The sequence below is a fragment of the Gymnodraco acuticeps genome, unplaced genomic scaffold (assembly GCF_902827175.1).
Source record: "Gymnodraco acuticeps unplaced genomic scaffold, fGymAcu1.1, whole genome shotgun sequence".
Classification (NCBI taxonomy): domain Eukaryota; kingdom Metazoa; phylum Chordata; class Actinopteri; order Perciformes; family Bathydraconidae; genus Gymnodraco; species Gymnodraco acuticeps.
In genome coordinates, this window is record NW_022990590.1 from 4,472,281 (window position 1) to 4,490,417 (window position 18,137).

At 40.1% G+C, this 18,137-nt stretch overlaps 1 protein-coding gene across 1 annotated transcript in view; it reads left to right on the plus strand.

Moving 5' to 3' along the window:
* LOC117554367 (neurexin-3b-like) overlaps positions 1–18,137 on the plus strand; it is a 361,509-nt gene that overhangs the window by 64,579 nt on the left and 278,793 nt on the right. Inside the window, 1 exon segment of the mRNA XM_034228777.1 lies at positions 17,239–17,540. Within this exon segment, the coding sequence (XP_034084668.1) occupies positions 17,239–17,540 (302 nt within the window).

Genomic DNA, 18,137 nt, shown 5'->3' on the forward strand with positions numbered 1-18,137 from the left:
GACCACACAGACACACACGGTTGTTGCATTCTAAAAATGTTATTGATTTCATTTGGTTTTGGTTCAAACTTTCTCTGTAACTACAATCACACTATTTTTGCCAATTTCCAATTTTTTACAAATGCTTGTAAAAACAATGTTTTAGCTTTAGGGCTCTGGCTACTTACTGGAGTATTCAAGCTCAAAGGCTCATCATCAATCATACAACACTCTATTTCTAATTGAACTAATAACCATCAAAGATCAAAGTACTTTTTATTGACCATTGTCACTGAAAGACATCTGTCCATTTCAGCATTTAGTAGCCCCAATTGTGTTGCTGTGTAAGCTTCTATTCCAACTGGAAAGTGGAAGCTAGAAAGCTAGGCTAACTGCCTTGATACAGTTGGCAATGACTCCCACTAGGTGTTACTTTTCCTTCATGGTATTTCAAAACCTGCTGAGTCCTTGGCAGCTCCCACACATTTTGTGATGTATTTCCCTTCCGCCATCCTTCAGAAGCCAGGGGGTTTAGCTAGTGTAAGCTGTTTCTCTTTAGTGGGCTGGTTGTGGGGAGGGCAAAACCAGACTGTCAAAACTCAACATAGTCCTTTGCACAGGCTAACAGCCAGCTGGAAATGTGCCAGCGCTGCTCGCCGATTGAAACTGAGGTCATATAACAAACTATTTTTAGAGCCCGCCCACACAGCTATGGCATCAATCAAATTACCAGTAATGACATAATGCGTTGGCACCAAAATGCTCTCTTAAGAACGTATGAGGGCTCTATCACTGCAACAAAAAGGCAACCTTTATTGGTTTTCAATTTGGACACATTGACAAACCATTTCTTCCCACAATACATTTTCATTTAATAACCACTTTTTCAGCTGGGACCTAAAAACTATTTTGATACAACAACTTGAAAACAATTTCAACTGTGGTTAATTACTGTACCACGAACGGCAACAATAATAGTTGAATCTCTAGGATATCTAGGGCCAGCAAATGTGTTGATGTAACGTCCTTAGCACAATGACAATAGCGCACATACGTCAGTGAGGTGTTCACTTATCCAACTAGCAGAACGCCTTCTGGCATTTGTTCCTCTCTTCTTGTATCTGTAAGGGTCGCAGTGGAGACAGAGCAAGGGGAAGTGGAGAGGGGAGTTAGAGGCGGGGGAGAAAAGCAACCAAGGGGATGCTTTTAGAGTACCAGACCAAATAAAGGCACCTTTTCTCTATTTGATAAAGGAAAAGAGAGTGTGATGGAGAGTGAGTGTGACAGGGAAAGAGAATGGAGGGGAGAAAAAGAGAGACAGCGCTCACACAGAGTTAGATTTGTGAAGCTGAACATCAGTCCATGCGTTCAGAAAGACTTGTCTTCACATCATCTGTACTTGGAGAAAAAATAGAAAGTCATTCCACCATGACTTAAGTGTCTCTACATCTGAGTCTGTGCAGAGTGTGTATTTTCCTCTTTGTGATTCCTATTCTCATTCCCATGCACTCTCAGTCCTCCTCACACACTCATCCTCTCAGAGTGATGATTTATCCCTTCATCTCCAGAGTGTCATTGAAGAGGGCCGTTTGGCTCTCCAGACTAATAACTGTCGCCGAGATGGAGAGGGGATAATGTTATTGACTTCCAAGGAAGACGGCAGCGTGCCAGTGTGTGAGGTTTTGCACTTTCAGTTGCGTATACCTGTGTTGATTTTCATTGTAAATGTTGTGTGGAAGTATCTCAGTCCTACCGCAATCTGTTTGTATCTTTTCACCTTAGGGATGTTCTTCTATCCATTCCTTTCTTTCTGATTAAGTCATTCATTTCATGCTAATTACATATTTTGCCTGGTGGATAGGGCTGTATTATTATTAATAATAATTACGATTATTTGTTAAGATACTTCAATTATGTTATTGTTCACTATTTTGGAGGGATTGATCATTTTTGCATAATTTGACTGATATAATTGAAGGATACTTTAAATGATCCATAGAATACAATTGATATGTCGGGATCTATGCAACACCACAATTCCTAATCCTTAATTCAAAGTCATATTTACACATATTTTGACAGTAATACATATTGTGCATTTTAATAGTACTGTAGCCCATATTGTTTTTTCAATACATTTCGATTAATTGTGCCCCAGTGTTGGATGCTTACAATTTCATAATTTGTGTCCTAGTCACCTACATGCTTTTTCACATACAGACCAGACTGTCAAACAGTGTGTGGTGCTGCCTGGATTAGCATAGTTAAAGTAACAGTGGGCAGACCTCGGTCCACAAATGGTAAATACCACTTTCCTCAATGGCGGTTTTTCTCTGTATTCACCTCGAATGTCAGAATCAGTTGATTTGATTGCAGACTAACAGGATTTTGAAAGCAGCTGGCGTGAATTGTTCTTAAAAACAACTCAACACATTCTTTTCTCAGTGAACATGCATGATCTTGGCATGTATAGTGGCTCAGTACATGCAGGAAAAAGCATACACACAGACAGGGCTGCATGAGTTAGTGAAAAAGTCGTATTGCCATTATTATGGACGTAATATGTAAGTATAGTGGCTTGGTTATGGAAAGAAAAAAATCACATATTACTGATCATTTTGAAATGTGTATTTCTCAATTCTAACAACCAAACTTAAAGTATCTTGAAATCACAAAAGACAAACATTTATATAAATATACCTTTTTTTATATTTGGCAAAATTAAATGAATAAAAACGAAAAATATCTTATTTAAAAATAATAAGATTTCTTTTTTTTCAACAGTGGAACACTAATTATCATCCGTTTTCTTAATTTGATAAGACACTGTTTTAATTGTTTGTCTTTCTTTAACATTATATTTTCTTAATAAAATCAACTACATAACTTTAGCATGTGTAGAGAATAAAGTATTAAACTGTTACACATACAGCCAAATCTATTCAACTCACAAATGATGACGGCCCAGTTCACAAATTCCTTTTTAATTGAATTCAACTGCAGCCTTTTGCGGTTATATAATTGCACAGGTTGACATCGTGCTTGCGTTAAGATTAATCTTGCAGCACGACACACATCCCAAAAACATGCTCGAAATGTAACTCGGGTGATTCCATACATCAGTCTGTTGGACCCTGCTTCTCCCGGGGGAAGCTGTGGATCCTCTGCTAATTTTAGAATGCTTCCTGGCTGCTGGGGGAATGCTGGAGCTGCTGAGTGTGGTTCAACCATGCCAAGCTTGGGAAGCGAGGAAGAGGGCTTAAACCATTCCTATCCCCTGGAGCTGCGCAGACCCTCTTCAAGAAAACGTAGAAGTGGAGGAAGGGACAGAATGAAGGAGTGGGATGGGAAGAGAGGGATTGAAAACGTAAGGGGGGGGGGGAAGCATCCAGGCATACGGAGGCCACGTGACGGAGGATGTGCTGTGTGATTAGTGTGGCTGTATGTCACCAGCATATGCCAAGATTACTGTTTGTGTATCCTCTTATATATACATTTCCGCTCTGTACACTGCATCTGAGACACAGTGTCACGTGTAACGCTTGCAGTAAGCCCTGCAGTTAAAGGTTAAAATGGAGAAAGCTGGAGAAAGGTGAGAGTAATCCATCGTTACTCTTATCTCTTAGAGGAGAACAGCGTTGTAAATGCCCGCACACACTTTAACACACGCACATAGTGTTACACGCGTCTCGTGAGAGTCACATTGTTGTGGCTACAGGCTACGACTGGTTCCAGCTGGATTTAAAGCAACAGCAGTGGGTTTTTCTTCTTCATTTTCACTAAGCTCTGTGTTGAATTAACCCTGACATGTCGGCAGTTTTATCCCAAACTCTTGTCTTGTATTATTGTACCAAATGCATACATGATGTTAAAACATAATGTTGTAAGATAAACCATACTCTGTCTTAGTCATATTTGATCCCTTGTCTCTCAAAAGCAACATTTGGTAACACTTTATATTAAGGTACACAAATTCACCATCAACTAGTCTTCTTGTGGTACTACTGCCTTATTAGGCCCATATTGAGCAGCGCATATTAAGACCAAAGCTCATATACAACAACTTCCTTACTTGCAATAAATAAGCACTAATTAGAGGGTTATTGAGGAAAAACTCTCAACTAATGGCTTATTACTTGTAGAATATGGTCATGTAGAATAAGACATTAATAAGTGTTTTATAATGACTAATAAAGACCAATATACTGCTAATATGCATGACATTAACAACTAGTTGATGGTGAATTTGTGTACCTTAATATAAAGTGTTACCCAACATTTTATTAGTGTATAAGTGGACAATAATGTAACCAAATTGCCTATCACCTCATCACAAAAATTGCCCTTGATGCGATTGGTTGTTGATACGAGGGCCCCGTCTCAGGTCTGTTAAATGAAATCCTTGCTTCCCTCACTTGCGTCGTTTCCCTGCGACTAGTCCCTCCCTCCAGGGAAGCATGGAGGGACGCAAGGAAACCACGAGAAGCAGGGAAATGAGTTGTCCTTTCCTCCGGAGCGTCACGTGAAGCGATGTCCGTTTGTGATGACGCCGCACAGCTGATCGTCTGACAGCAGCTCTGTCCCCATTATTTCCACACACCCCCCCGCCTCTGTTAGTACACATTTACTGACACAAACATTTGTATCATCTGTAGACCCCAATAAATAAAATAAAATAAGAACTAATTCTCAAAAAAGATAAACGCCATTCTTAAAATGTATAAACGAACAATAGTTTGATTAATATTGATTAGAGTGCACAATAGAAATAAAATAATTGAGAGAAGAAAAAGAGATATGTTATCTATCAAAACCCAGTTAGATTAACATTCATTGGATTGCACACTTTGTGTGTTTGTGTGGATATGTAGCACATTAACATTTTAATAGCACTTAATGACTGACTGAATGGAAATGACAATAAATGAAAATGTAAAACGAAAAAAGCGATCATGAAAATGTTTCCAATAAATGAATACAATTATTTTTGACCACTTTGTTGTTCAGATATATCACATATTTGTAACTAAATGATACATGAATTGAAACAAAACACGGTATAAACTGAGGAGTGACTCCCGTGAGGTTCATGTATTTTCTTCACTCTGCTCTCATGTCAAGAAGCATCAGATCAGTGCATGCACTGCCTCGTCCAATCAGTGAGCGATACAAAGTAAGGGGGCGGGGCGAGTATCTGAGGATGGTCTGGTGGTTCCTCGGTTATCGCTCCTCCATTATCGCTCCTCGGTCCTCGGTCCTCCGGCAGAAATAAGAGCCATGGGACGGTACTCAAGATGGCGCAGACAAATCAACTTCCGGTGAGACCAAGGACCGAGGAAATGAAAATAGTTGACCTGAGACAGGGTCGAGGACAAAGGATCAACCTCGTTGTTAATCAGCTTTGGCACCATGCTCTTCACCCGCCATCTATATGATATTTGCTTTAATAATAATTTTAATTTATAAGGGCTCTTTCACGGCGAGTCATGTTTATTTCATTGTCCCTTTTATGGCACCGCTGTTCCCCTTTTAACCCCTGGTCATCCTGCACGCAGCTAAATGTTCTGGCAGCACACAGGAGAGTCAGTTATAGAGGCCATAAATATTAAATGGCCTCGGCTTCGGCTAGGTATGTGTGCTAATCTGTCCCAAGTGCAGGCGAGGGACTCTCTTCTTCTCTCATTAGATTAGAATTTCTGCCCGGAGTCACGTCACATTCAGTAAAAAATATAGAATTGAAAACATTGTAGAAAATGTACAGTTTAAAACATTTGAAGAATAAATGTCATTTGGCTAACACGGACACAATGTAATTGCTGTGTTCTGCTTTAAATATCTAAATAAAGGCGACATTTCAAAAAATGTGGCAGGGAACTTTGAGATTGTAACCTTTGCAGAACATTTATCTGCACAGAAACCTATATAACACCTACAGGAAAGGAACAAAAGAGCCTCTTTAATGGCAACAGAAATAACATCTATCTACAACAAAATGCTTGAAACCTGTGTGTATTGTGGTATCTGGTTTGTTGTTAAGCATTTAGTTTGTACATTTATCTTAACAACATATACTTTAGTATATTTGATGTTCTGTTTGCAGGAACTGATGTAAAACCTTCACATCAACCTCACAGTGGTAATTGCAAATATGTTTTATTTTGGCTCTCATATCTCTCATGTGGTATTACAAATGTAGATACTGTGTCCTCATAAGTAATAAACCTTCCGGGAAAATACAAAAAATATCAAATTGAATAATTATAATAAAAAAGCAAACGATGTGTGATCGCAAGGTTATGTGGGCGGAGATCGGTCATAAAGCATACTGACGCTACGTCACCTTAACAGTTAGCTAGGTCATTATTGGACACAACAGTTGTATAACCATTTTTGGTTTTGTGGGCCTTACTTTAATCAAATTAAAATATTTTGTTCCCAGCCCTAGACCAAGCGGTGACTTTGGTTTATGGAGACTTGGGCTGAAACAGCATATGTCAGTAAAAGTAATGATAACATGCAGCTTCATGCTCCACGGCTCTATCCACAGGCGGCGTGTGAACTGACAGAGACTGATGTGGAGAGGTGGAGGCACGGCCGCGCTTCTGACAGGAGTGATAATAGCCAATAAGGCGACGCCAATCTAGATGATTGACAGGCTCAGGGGACGACCCTGGCCTGCACTCAAATACAAACAATACAGCGTGCGCACGAGTATACATGCTACTGACGGGTTGTTTACTACTCAATGCACGCTCGCAGGAAATTACGTAGACAATCGGACACAAACAATTGCATCCATCTCTGTCGCTGAAGTCATTAAAAGATCTGAATCAGAAACGGAAATGCTATTTTTATGCTAAAACATATAATGCAGAGTGATGCGAGGCTTTAAAGACACCATTCAGCAGAACAGTGAAGAATATGAAACTTAAAAACACTTGCATCCGTCACTTCTTATTTATGCTCAAGATGGCAGCTGTCGGAATGATGCAATAGTTTGTATTCAGGAGACGCATCGTCAAAGATCTTTTGATTGTTGATGGAAGCAATACATGCAGAGGATGACTTCATAATATTGTAATACTATTTAACAGCCATTTTAAAAAGAGGAAACCACTCAAGGATTCAAGAAGGCTGGGCCTGCATGTACGTGAATTCAGTCAATGCGCGTTAAACAGACAGCTAGAGAATCATTGACGTCAGCAACATGTCAAAACCCGTGCTGTGTCAGGACGTTTAACCCTATCGCTAGTACGGAACTATGCTGTAATTTAAAGGCGTATGTGCCGATGGTCGTGCCTCAGATCTCAGAAGTGCTGACGGGTTATGCCTTTGGACTTCACGTACGCAGCTAGAAAACAAGTTTCCTTTCTAACTTAATTATTCTTTTTGACCATCTACCCCCTGCTACCTGCAACCAAAATGATTTGAATGAATGAATAATGTGAACTTGATCTTTTCTTGACTCTCCCATAAGGCAGACCCTTAGCTGTAAGGAGAGCACATCTGATAGAATGCGGTTGAATCCATCTCTTGTTAACTCAGGTTTCCCCACAATTCCCATGGGCAGCTTTGGCTCAGGAGGTAGAGCCGGTATTCATGCACTGAGCCCCAAATTAAATTAAACTGTTGATTGTTACTAAACAGCCAGTATTCAAATAACAAAAAATTAAATAAAGTTGCTAGGTAATGAAAAAAAGGAGGGTAATGGGATTACCTTTAGCTAACTATAACTCATATTTCATTTCAGTATTAAGCATATTTCCATCAGTGCAACATATGTCTACTGCTTCGAGTTTTTGTCAGCATAATTCTTTTTGTAATTTCTCTTATTAATTCCAGTTGTTTCTCCTTTGCCGTACATTACATCCTTAATTTGAATCATTTCATTAGCTCGGCGATCTTCGACAAATCCCATCACTAAACTGCACCATTTAAGCCGTGCCTCACTCACAGAGTACATGTAGACAGCAGCCCCAGCCACTGATTGCATAATTACCTCACGCCTTCGTAAATCAGATGCTAATTTCATGCAGATTGCAGGAGCAAATGGAATGCTTTCGTTCTCATGGACAGAAATCTGGCCAAAAAGGTACTCAGTGATGGATTATATCACATCTCAAACTGTGTTCATTTGGGCACCTGATTTTGATTCAGTGTTAGTGATGGGGTTTATCAATGCTGAATACCTAATCAAAACCTCTTATCTATAATTTATTGATTTCATTATCAATTCCCAATAATTGTTGGGTGGAAATTGATTTCATGCATGCAAGGCTTTGTATTTACGTTTTAATTTCTTGTCATATATGCTGGTTATTTGCATAAGAGGTAGAAAATCATTAAAAGGGAAGCCGATAGTCACTGAAACATGGGATTTGGTGGAATCTAAGTACAGGTTTCATAATTCCCATTTAAGTAAAATTGTAGTCATTTTTATAAGATATTCTTGTTGTTGTAAACGTAAAACAGTTCAGTCTCCTTTTTGTCATTCTTGTCTATAGCGAGACTGTTTGAAAAGGCACCATTGACTTATTTACACTCAATTTGTTGTAAAACGTTCTCCTCAGTAAAAGCTATTGGCATTTCAACTCTGGCGGTTTGAACCCAACCTCTCACTTTCTTCCATTGATTGAAATAAAAACCCATTTTAAGCTTAAGTTTCTACTCTCTTCATCAGCCTTTCCTACCGTATTGAAATAAATGTGGCTGTAGACTTGGAAATAGATCCCTAATATTGTGTAAATATAAAAACAAATTCTAGACATACTCTTCTAACTTGAAAAAGCAATAAGGAGACTATCAGTCTATGTCCTCCATCAGTCCATGCCTCACTGCTGTGATTCCAAATCTCTTCTCCTCTTAATAGTTTAGTATTAGTAATGGGAGTGCAGTCTCCACATCTCTATCCTTCTCTCTCCTTTGCAAACTCATCCTCGACCCCCACCTCCTCACTCCAGTATTCGCTCCGCACAATTGCCTCAGTTGATGGGATTGGACCTCAGGCGCCTGCCCCCATTCTTCAGACACCCTCCATCCCTCCATCGTTCACCACCGCCATTCACACCATCCCCCCTGTTGTCACTCCAAACCTCATCACTCACTCCATGGAAGCTCCACCATCAGCAGCCAATAAGGAGAAAAACACATAGCAGGTGATGGAGACCAGCTTATCACAGCCTTTAAACAAAGGAAGCCTTGGGCTAAACCATAACAATTCATATTCATTTGAGAATAACATTTACCAGATCATCTCAGTTAAGTAATGTGATCATCATTTTAGGTCATGTATCTATCGATCTGTTCCAAATTGTAATGTGTTCTTTCTTGGCCCATGCTAAAGTCTTTCACCTTTCATAAAAATCGGGGTTGTTAGAGTTCATCCTCTGAGGACCATAATTATATAATTATTATAGGCAATTTCATTGAAATTCACCTTATACTTTTAAAATATTCTTTTCATCATACATTTACTAGATCATTCTCAAAATGAAATAATGTGTACCACCAAGTTTCATGAAAATGGGGCTGAGCTAGGGGTGTAACGGTTCACATAATTCACGGTTCGGTATGTACCTCGGTTTGGGGGTCACGGTTTGGTACGGTTCGGTACAACAAGAAAAAGCAAAAAAAAAGTCCCAAATGCATAATTCCAGGTTTGTTGTTATTTATTTTGAACAGTAGTGCAAGATTCAGTATAAAAATAAGGAACTCTAACATTTTGAATAATTAACTGTATTACACAGTTAAAAACAAACCACAAACAGTAGCACACACACTCAGATGGCCGTATTATCTATAATGGCTGATGTCAAACAAAAAGGTTTCATCAAGCTGTAAAACTAAAAAGAAAAATTGAAAATAAATATTACAAAATAAATAATAAGAAAGTATTTCAAGGGTGCATAGCCGTTGCAATATGCCAATAGCTTCCGTTATTTATTTTGGTCTCTAGGCTCTCATGTCTCTTGTCTTCTTAAAACAGCGGGGATAAGCTGTTGAACTGCTGTTGTCTTTTGCCGGGCTCCGGTGATTGGCAAATCTGGGTGATGCCTTCTGATATTATTTAACATGTTTGGCGTGTGTTACCATTAGCATACCGCACCGCTGTCGAACAATGCCGACACACCGTCCTCGTCCGATCCACCACTCGCTCTCCATCGTTATTGTAGTCCACAGGGAACCCGATATTTTCCCACACAGCTGATTTAAAAGAAGGAAGCAGGTGGGTCTTCTAGCTCCTGTGTGTTATCTGAAATCGCAATACTAACTTTTCTTCTTCTTGTATTTTGTTAGTTTTGTTGTGTTTTCTATGGTTTTCTTCTTGTTCTTCATTTGTTCATTTGTTCATTTGTTCATTCTTCATTTGGCTGGCAAACAGCTTTTAGGCGCAATACCGCCCCCTGGATTATAGTGTAATGGATACTGCCCTGAGTGACAGACTTTTTTCCCACTCATAAAAAAAGGTTTATTCGTCGTGTGCCGAAACCGTGACGGTTCGGGGCGAATACGGATACCGTTACACCCCTAGGCTGAGCCAAACATTAATTTGATTAGGGTTCATCCTCTGCAGACCATGATACTCAATAGCAGATTCCATGAACTTCCACCTAATGCTTTTCACAGTATTTCATCAAGAGCTAAAATAGATTGGAAACAATGGAAATAGTTTCATCAGTATTTCCGCATGAGCAGAACAAGAGGAAAAGCCATTATTATTGGAAACCATCCTCCCCACAATTATAGGAATTCCAAGGTATACAGGAAACATGTGAAATTACTCAACATACTGACATCACCCTAGTTTTCTCTGATTTCACTGAGTTTATTCTACACAAAGCCAGTACGATGCCTGAAACACAACATCAACTCTTTATCCTGCTCTCCAAATAATAAAATGCTCAGTCCACTGAGGATAATCACTGTGATGTTGACTGTGTCTCATAAAGAGGTTGCCCACCCTTCTTCATGTACAGCACCATAATGAGTCATCTGTCTCATTGAAGATGCCGCATTTTTCTAAGTCTGCCTCATTTCTCTCTGCAGCAGTTTCAAATACATAACATATTTCTCAAACTAAGAAGGGTTTACTTTATTTATGTGCTTTGTAAATATTGCAGTAAGATGAGCATTCATGATGGTTTCTGATCTCTAAATTCAATGTTTCTTTCAGCAGGAGGTCAAGAATCTTAAAAATCACACATTTTGAATACAAACTTTAAAAGCTTTTCATTTGGGAATATGGCAAAAAAAGTGTTGGATTTGTGGTGGTATGTGTGTGCTTTGAGGGGAGTAAAGGGGGAGAAATAGAGAGTGGGATTTGGAGGCTGTGCTGTGTTATCGGGTGCAGTAATAAGGTTTATCAAAGCTTGAATCACAAGGCAGGGACAGCTCTTCACTGCTAGTCTTAACACAAAGTGTCACCTCGTTTCTCTGGAGAGCCATTGGAAGTACCTCCGTCTTTCATTCCCTCCATCTGCCACTCTTATTCTCCTCTTCCTGCTCAGTCTCCCAAACTCTCTGATTTTTTCCCCCCTTTTTTCTTCTCTTTCCTTAGCTTGCATCTCTCGCTTCCTTCTCTTCTAGACTTGTTTGCTTCCTCATGTCTCACTTCTGTTTACATGTTTTCCTCTCTTTTGTCTCTCTCTTTGTCACTCAGTCTGTGCGTGCAGACGTGAAAGACAGTCTCAGACAGGTTGTCCGCCGCGGCTTCACAAGGTTACCCGATACATGAGATGAGAAAAGAAGTGGCAGGGTGACAATTCACTTGAACTTCTTAGATATGCCATGTGACATCTAGAAACGTTGTCATGGAAAGTCAAATTCAGGGCTTGTTGTGTATAGTTTTTGACTGAAGAAATAAACCTTACATAGACAACTTTCTTATGTGTTACTCATGTTTCCTGAAACCTAACCCTAACCGGGCCTGCAGTACATTTCTAGTAAGTGGCAAGGTCTTAAATATGCCATGTGACATCTTGAATGTTGTCATGGAAGAACAATTCCAGGGCTTGTTTTATATCGGTTTTGACTGGAAAATAAAACTTACATAGATTACTTTCTTAGATGTTTACTCTTGTACCCCAAAATCTGACCCTAACCCTAATTTGTGTTGCAGAACATTCATAGTAATCAGCAAGTTGTTAGATATGCCCTGTAACATCTTGAACGTTGTCATGAAAAGGACAAATTCAATGCCTTACATAGACAACTCTCTTATGTGTTTACTCTTGTATCTTGAATTGGAACCCTAACCCTAACCCTAACCCTAATTGGGGCCGCAGTACACGTGTAGTTATTGGCCAGAAAAATATACACATCTCCTTCTAATAAAAACAATTCTGATAGTGAAGAGAGACATCACCCATGATGCTCCGCATTTATTTGACATGCTGGCTCACCATCGAGCTTAAAGTCGCAAAGTTGCATGTTAGCGTTAGCCTCGTGTTGGGAGGCAGTGAAGCCCATTGTTCATGTTTGGCTGTGTCAGGCTAACCACACTGCTTTAACTCTTATTAGCAAAATATGCTAATTTCTTCCTTTAGGGGTGTAGGAAGAGAGAATAGAAATGACATATCGTGAGAGGGTGAGAAGAGGCTTTTCAGATGTTGTTAAAGCATTGTGTGGTGGTGACATCGCAACCTTGAACGACAGACAACAATAGCTAAAAGCAGAACTAAGCTTTCTATGTTTAGGTCTGGAACTGCGGGCTTGTTTGTCTGCAAATGTAGTGCAAACATGCATTTGATGTGCTGGATGTCAGCACAGATTGAGTTCACTTCACCAGAGATAAAGTCTCCCCGGAACTAGCACTAGTGTTGGTTGCCCACATAGCTTCTATGTGCAGCTAAAGTCAGTGTTTTGCTACAATAATCACAAGGCGTCCTGTCTCTAATCCTATCATTAAACTCATCTTATTACCCTCCACATGCTTTTAAGTCTCTCGCCTCCCACAGTGATTAAGTACAGTATGATATCATGATCTTAAAGGAGGTTGAAGGTCGTGGTGCTTTCACTGTAAGGTGACGGCGCTCCCTGCTCCACGGCCCATGGGGTCAGACTGGAGAGCGAGCTCGGGCTGCATGGGTGTGTCTAGGGGGGAAGAGAATGGAAGATGGTAATGAAGGAGCTAATTGCTTCCAGTGGATTTTTTAAATCGAAGGCAGCATGCAAATGGAATATTGATGACTAAGGTGAAAATAAGGGAAAATGAGCCCGCTATATGATCGATTTGAAAGCCACGGATCTGTGCAGAACATGTCTCAACGGGCAATACATTTCCCCTGGTTTTTATGGATCCGTATACACTTACCAGGTTTAATATTGCTGAGGTGCACAACTATTGCATTATATCAATTTGCTTCCTCTCTCTATTATTCATAGCAACAATGGTTTATTGATAGTCTTTGCAGCTTCACAGCCACTTTTACATTACATCATTATAATTAATACACAAACAGCATTGGAAAGCAAACATGCCTTTTACTTTATTATCAATATGTTATGCCATATAACTTATAGGCTAGGGGGATGCAACTAACAACTTTTTGCATTTAATACATTCTAAATTAATCGATAGATAATACAAAAAAAAGGTTAAGAATGTTCTAGTTTCTCAAGTCCAAGGTGATCTATCAAAGTTATTTAATTTGTGTCCAAAAAACAAATATATTAAGTTTAATATAACATGAAACAGAAATATCAATAAACATATCGTACATTGCGAGTCATCCAATAAACATTGAAGCTCCTTCTTTCTAAAATGTAAATGCAGTATTTCAAGGTCGAGAATACTGATCAAATAGACCATGTTCATCATCATACATGTAGCATTGGCATTTGCCACAGCGAACTTAGAAACAAAGAAAAGCTTAGGACAATTTGATAACAAAATAGTATGAATGTACAAATGAACATAGGTCATTGCTCTTTGACTCTGGCTCCAGCATTTACCACACCAAGCATTGGTTTTTGGTGTCTTTTAATAATAATGTGACCTGGAATCCCTGTGAAGGCCTTAATCCTGTGTTGCAATCTGAGTGGCATATCCTCATATAAACATATATGCCAGGTAGATGAGGGGAGTTGCCATGACAATAACCTTTCTATCTTAGGTCAGGAGGGAGCAGACAGGATCATGTGTCTGGCGGAGATCTGAATGATCACCATGCTGCACACCTACAGAGAAAGCTTAGCAAAATAGACAGAGGATAACGTCTTACAGAATCAGTTTTCAAAAGTGAAATGACTCCAAAGATGCAGAGAAAAGTTAAATAAGTAAATCTCCTAAACCATCAATCCTTCTCAAACAGGTACTATTTCACCCATATTTACCCACCATCAGGCATATGCAAGGGCCCTCCCGGCAATATTTCAAAGAAGGCCCCCCAGTGTCTCGGGTCGTAACTGTCTCAAGGACTCTCTCTGAGTAAGGGGCCCCACAGGTTTTACCCCTAAAGCCAATTGGAGGCAGCTTGCATTTTATTATGTACATTGGTGAACATTGCATATTTATATTTAAATATCTACGAATAAATGAATGACTTTCCGCTTACTGTATTCTTTGCTATTCACTGCACTATCATTTTGTTTTGACAACTTTGCAGGAGCAATATTATAGGGATACAAAATATCCAGGCTTCTTATGCAGTGAACGCCTGTGCAAATTCTTAGATTAGATGCATGAAATCGGTGAAGATGGAGTTTTTTTCTTTCTATTCTGCTGCCATTCTGTGTTGCGCTGTCTCAGTGGTAATAATGGGTTTCTATTTATTCCCCTGGCACATGGATGAGGGCTTTTCACAGGGCCTTTTGTTGCCTCCCATACTATTTCCTCTTGTCTCCGTGCTGCGCAGAGACATGAGTTTGACGCCGTGGGGAGAATTTCTCCATGACCGGAATCAACACCCCATCATCCCGCAGCCCCTCTTCACTTCCCCTTTTGTTTCTCTCTCAATATTCGAATGTTCCTCCCCTCCTTCTGTATCTTTCTGCCAGCTCCACAACACTGCTCCCTCATGTTTACATATAGCCGGATCCGAAACAGCTAACTGAAGCTTTACAGCCTGCAGCCCCAATGCTTTTCTCTCTTTTGCTTTCTTATCCCTCTGCCTTTTTTTTTCTTTCTGCTCCTGACTTTTCAGTGAGCAGACAAAATAAAATAAAGAGGAAATACAAATGAATTATGCCAGGTAATGGCATAGCTACTGTTACCAAGTGTCACAGCAGTGCGTGGTCCGGGCGTATTTTTCAGAAGGCTTCAATTTCTGCCTTGAACACCGTGTTCTCGGAGGTCGGAACCTTCTAACCCTCCTCTTGAGTTGTTAAGACATTTCAAACCTAATGTATAACAATTGACATCAACTTCTTGACCTTGAGCGTGTCAAACCACCTTCTAAGAGGCATCAGGAGAGGTGTCAATTATTCCATCACGGATCGTAAGGAAACACTACTCCTGTGATTCACTTTCTTTCTTGTGTAGTCTTTTCTTTCCCCAGCCCATCAATTTTAGTGTTGCCCTCGCAGTCGCCCATCCATCCCCTCGCTTTCTGTCTGGAGCTGTCTCACCTTACTACCGTGTCAGACCAAAGAAAATGGGCCCAGGAAGTCACTTGGCAACAGCGGTGTGATATAAAACTGTAAAAACCGGGCTAAGTTTGATTTATGCGCACCATTAGCGGGGAATAGTGTTCCATCATAAGTAGTCTGTCTGTCTAGGGGCTGTACGTGAAACCTAAATCCACGGTCATACAGATAGGACTTTATGATCTGAACAGAATGAGGGGATTATCATAGCTGTGATTATAGCGAGCTGTGCATTGTGTGTGTGTGTGTGAGTGTGTTTGCTTCTCTGCGGTATACAGTGGCTCTCATATTTACTGAGACTGCTTCATGATTGATGTGGGGACCGGCACCGGTGTTTGGCTCGTTTCACGTTTCAAAAGGTCCAGAGTGTAGCAATTAGTGGGATTTATTGGCAGACATGGAATATAATATGCATTACTATGTTTTTTATTACTGTATAATCACCTGAAAGGAAGACTCTTGGGGTTTTTTAAGCTTAAAATGAACCCATAATATCTTCATAGGTCCTCTTTCACGGAGTTTGCCATGTTGCACCACCATGTTTCCACAGTCCCCAAAGGATCACAATCGCAATACAGACTAGTGCAATATCTAAATCGCAAGGCATATTATGTGAAATATAAGTTTGAATAAGTATCGTGTTGTTTAAGAGAAGTACCATGCTAAAAACGTGTTCTACAAAGTAACTGAAAAAGGATTGTGTGGTACATATCCTCTTAAAAAATCACACCCTATCTTTTCAACGTATTTTTCAACGACAGAATGAATAACTTTAAAACATATATCATTCGTTATAGTATTGGCATCATTTCTCAAAGGCTTTTAAAGGTCACCTAGTATGCAAAATCCACTTTTTCATGTCTTTTAGAAACATGTGTCCCCTCTGTGTAAAGAGATTCTGAAAGTTCCAGGAAAAAAGGTTTGCTCACTTTCTCTCCTGATCCATTTATATTAAAACCTGTCTGAAAATGAGCTGATCAGATTTTGGCCACTTTTTTTGTCTTGTGTAACCATTAGCCAATCACCAACCAAGGTAACCCCCCCCCCCCACCTTATCACCTGAATCTCCTCCTAGAGCACCATTGTGTTCTTTGTAATCAAATCTCTCTCAGAGGGGCGTGGGGAGGGGCTCCTTATTTTCATCTAAAGTAACAGACAGAGAATCAGCACTTTTGAAACAGGGCTGAAACAGAGGGGATTATGGGTAATGCTGCAATGCACAATCTGGTATCTTGGTATTTGTAGCCAAACACTTCAGAGACATGTTTTGTATGTATCTGAGACCTATAATATATTGATGAAAAACAGTAGGGGACCGTTAAAGCTTTTTTTTACGTAACCTGAAGGCCACCATAGTATTATCTATGAGCTTGGAAAGGGAAGGGTTTTCAGTTGATTGCAATTTGCGGTCTCACCACAAGATTGCAATATATTATCGCACATTTGACCTTTAAACATTAAAGTAAGTGTGATTAAGGATTGTCATAATTGACTGTTTGGGGGTATTAGTATGGTGCATTTGACTCGTGACATTGTTTTTTTTGCGTAAACATAGCAAGTACAGCAAGCTTAGTTGGTGAATGTTAGTGCTGAAAAAAAGGCTTACTTCTGATCGTCATTAAAAAGTATTCGACTCCTAAAAGTAACATTTCATTTCTACCCTTGTCGTTTCAGCGAGGGAGGAGAACGTGGCCACCTTCCGCGGCTCGGAGTACTTCTGCTACGACCTGTCCCAGAACCCCATCCAGAGCAGCAGCGACGAGATCACGTTGTCCTTCAAGACCTGGCAACGCAACGGCCTGCTCCTCCACACGGGGAAATCCGCAGACTATGTCAACCTGGCGCTAAAAGATGGCGCCGTCTCCCTCGTCATCAATCTGGGCTCCGGGGCCTTTGAGGCCATCGTGGAGCCGGTCAATGGGAAATTCAATGACAACGGCTGGCACGACATCAAAGTGACACGCAACCTGAGACAGGTAATCGGGGGTAGCAGTGATGGACGGAGGTTGGAGACAGGTGGACTTTTCCCCCGCTTTAGATCACCTGCTTCCAGGAGCTTTAAGAGAGAGCTGGCGTTTAAGAATGTCACCTACTTCTGATTGGTTGCCATTCCATTGCCACAGTTCAGATACATTATTGAGATAGATGTGTCATTATACTTTTGGTTTTTACAATTACATTCTATTTAATTTAATTCCATTGATCAACTTCTTCTCCACAAATGAACAGTTTGAAAACAGGGCAAAGCAGTTGTTCCGCATGTGATTGATAGCTTAGTCGAGGTTCCATTATTCTAGGTGTTTTCTCCTCTCCTGTTCATCGGCTTATCGAACGTGAGTTCCCTCTCTCCTATAATTAAAGTTATCGGATGATTCTATTTTGCTTCACTCTCCCTTAAGCTGACACTTCCATCAGGCGCAGTCGCTATCTTTTCTGCTTTCAGAAACTGTTCTTATGCTGGTGGGGAATATAGACTCTCACTTTAAAGCCTTCAGAGAGTGTTTGCCTTTGAGCCGTCCATTAATGAAGTATTTATAGCTCAGATGAAGTTTTTTAAAGATGGAAATACATTT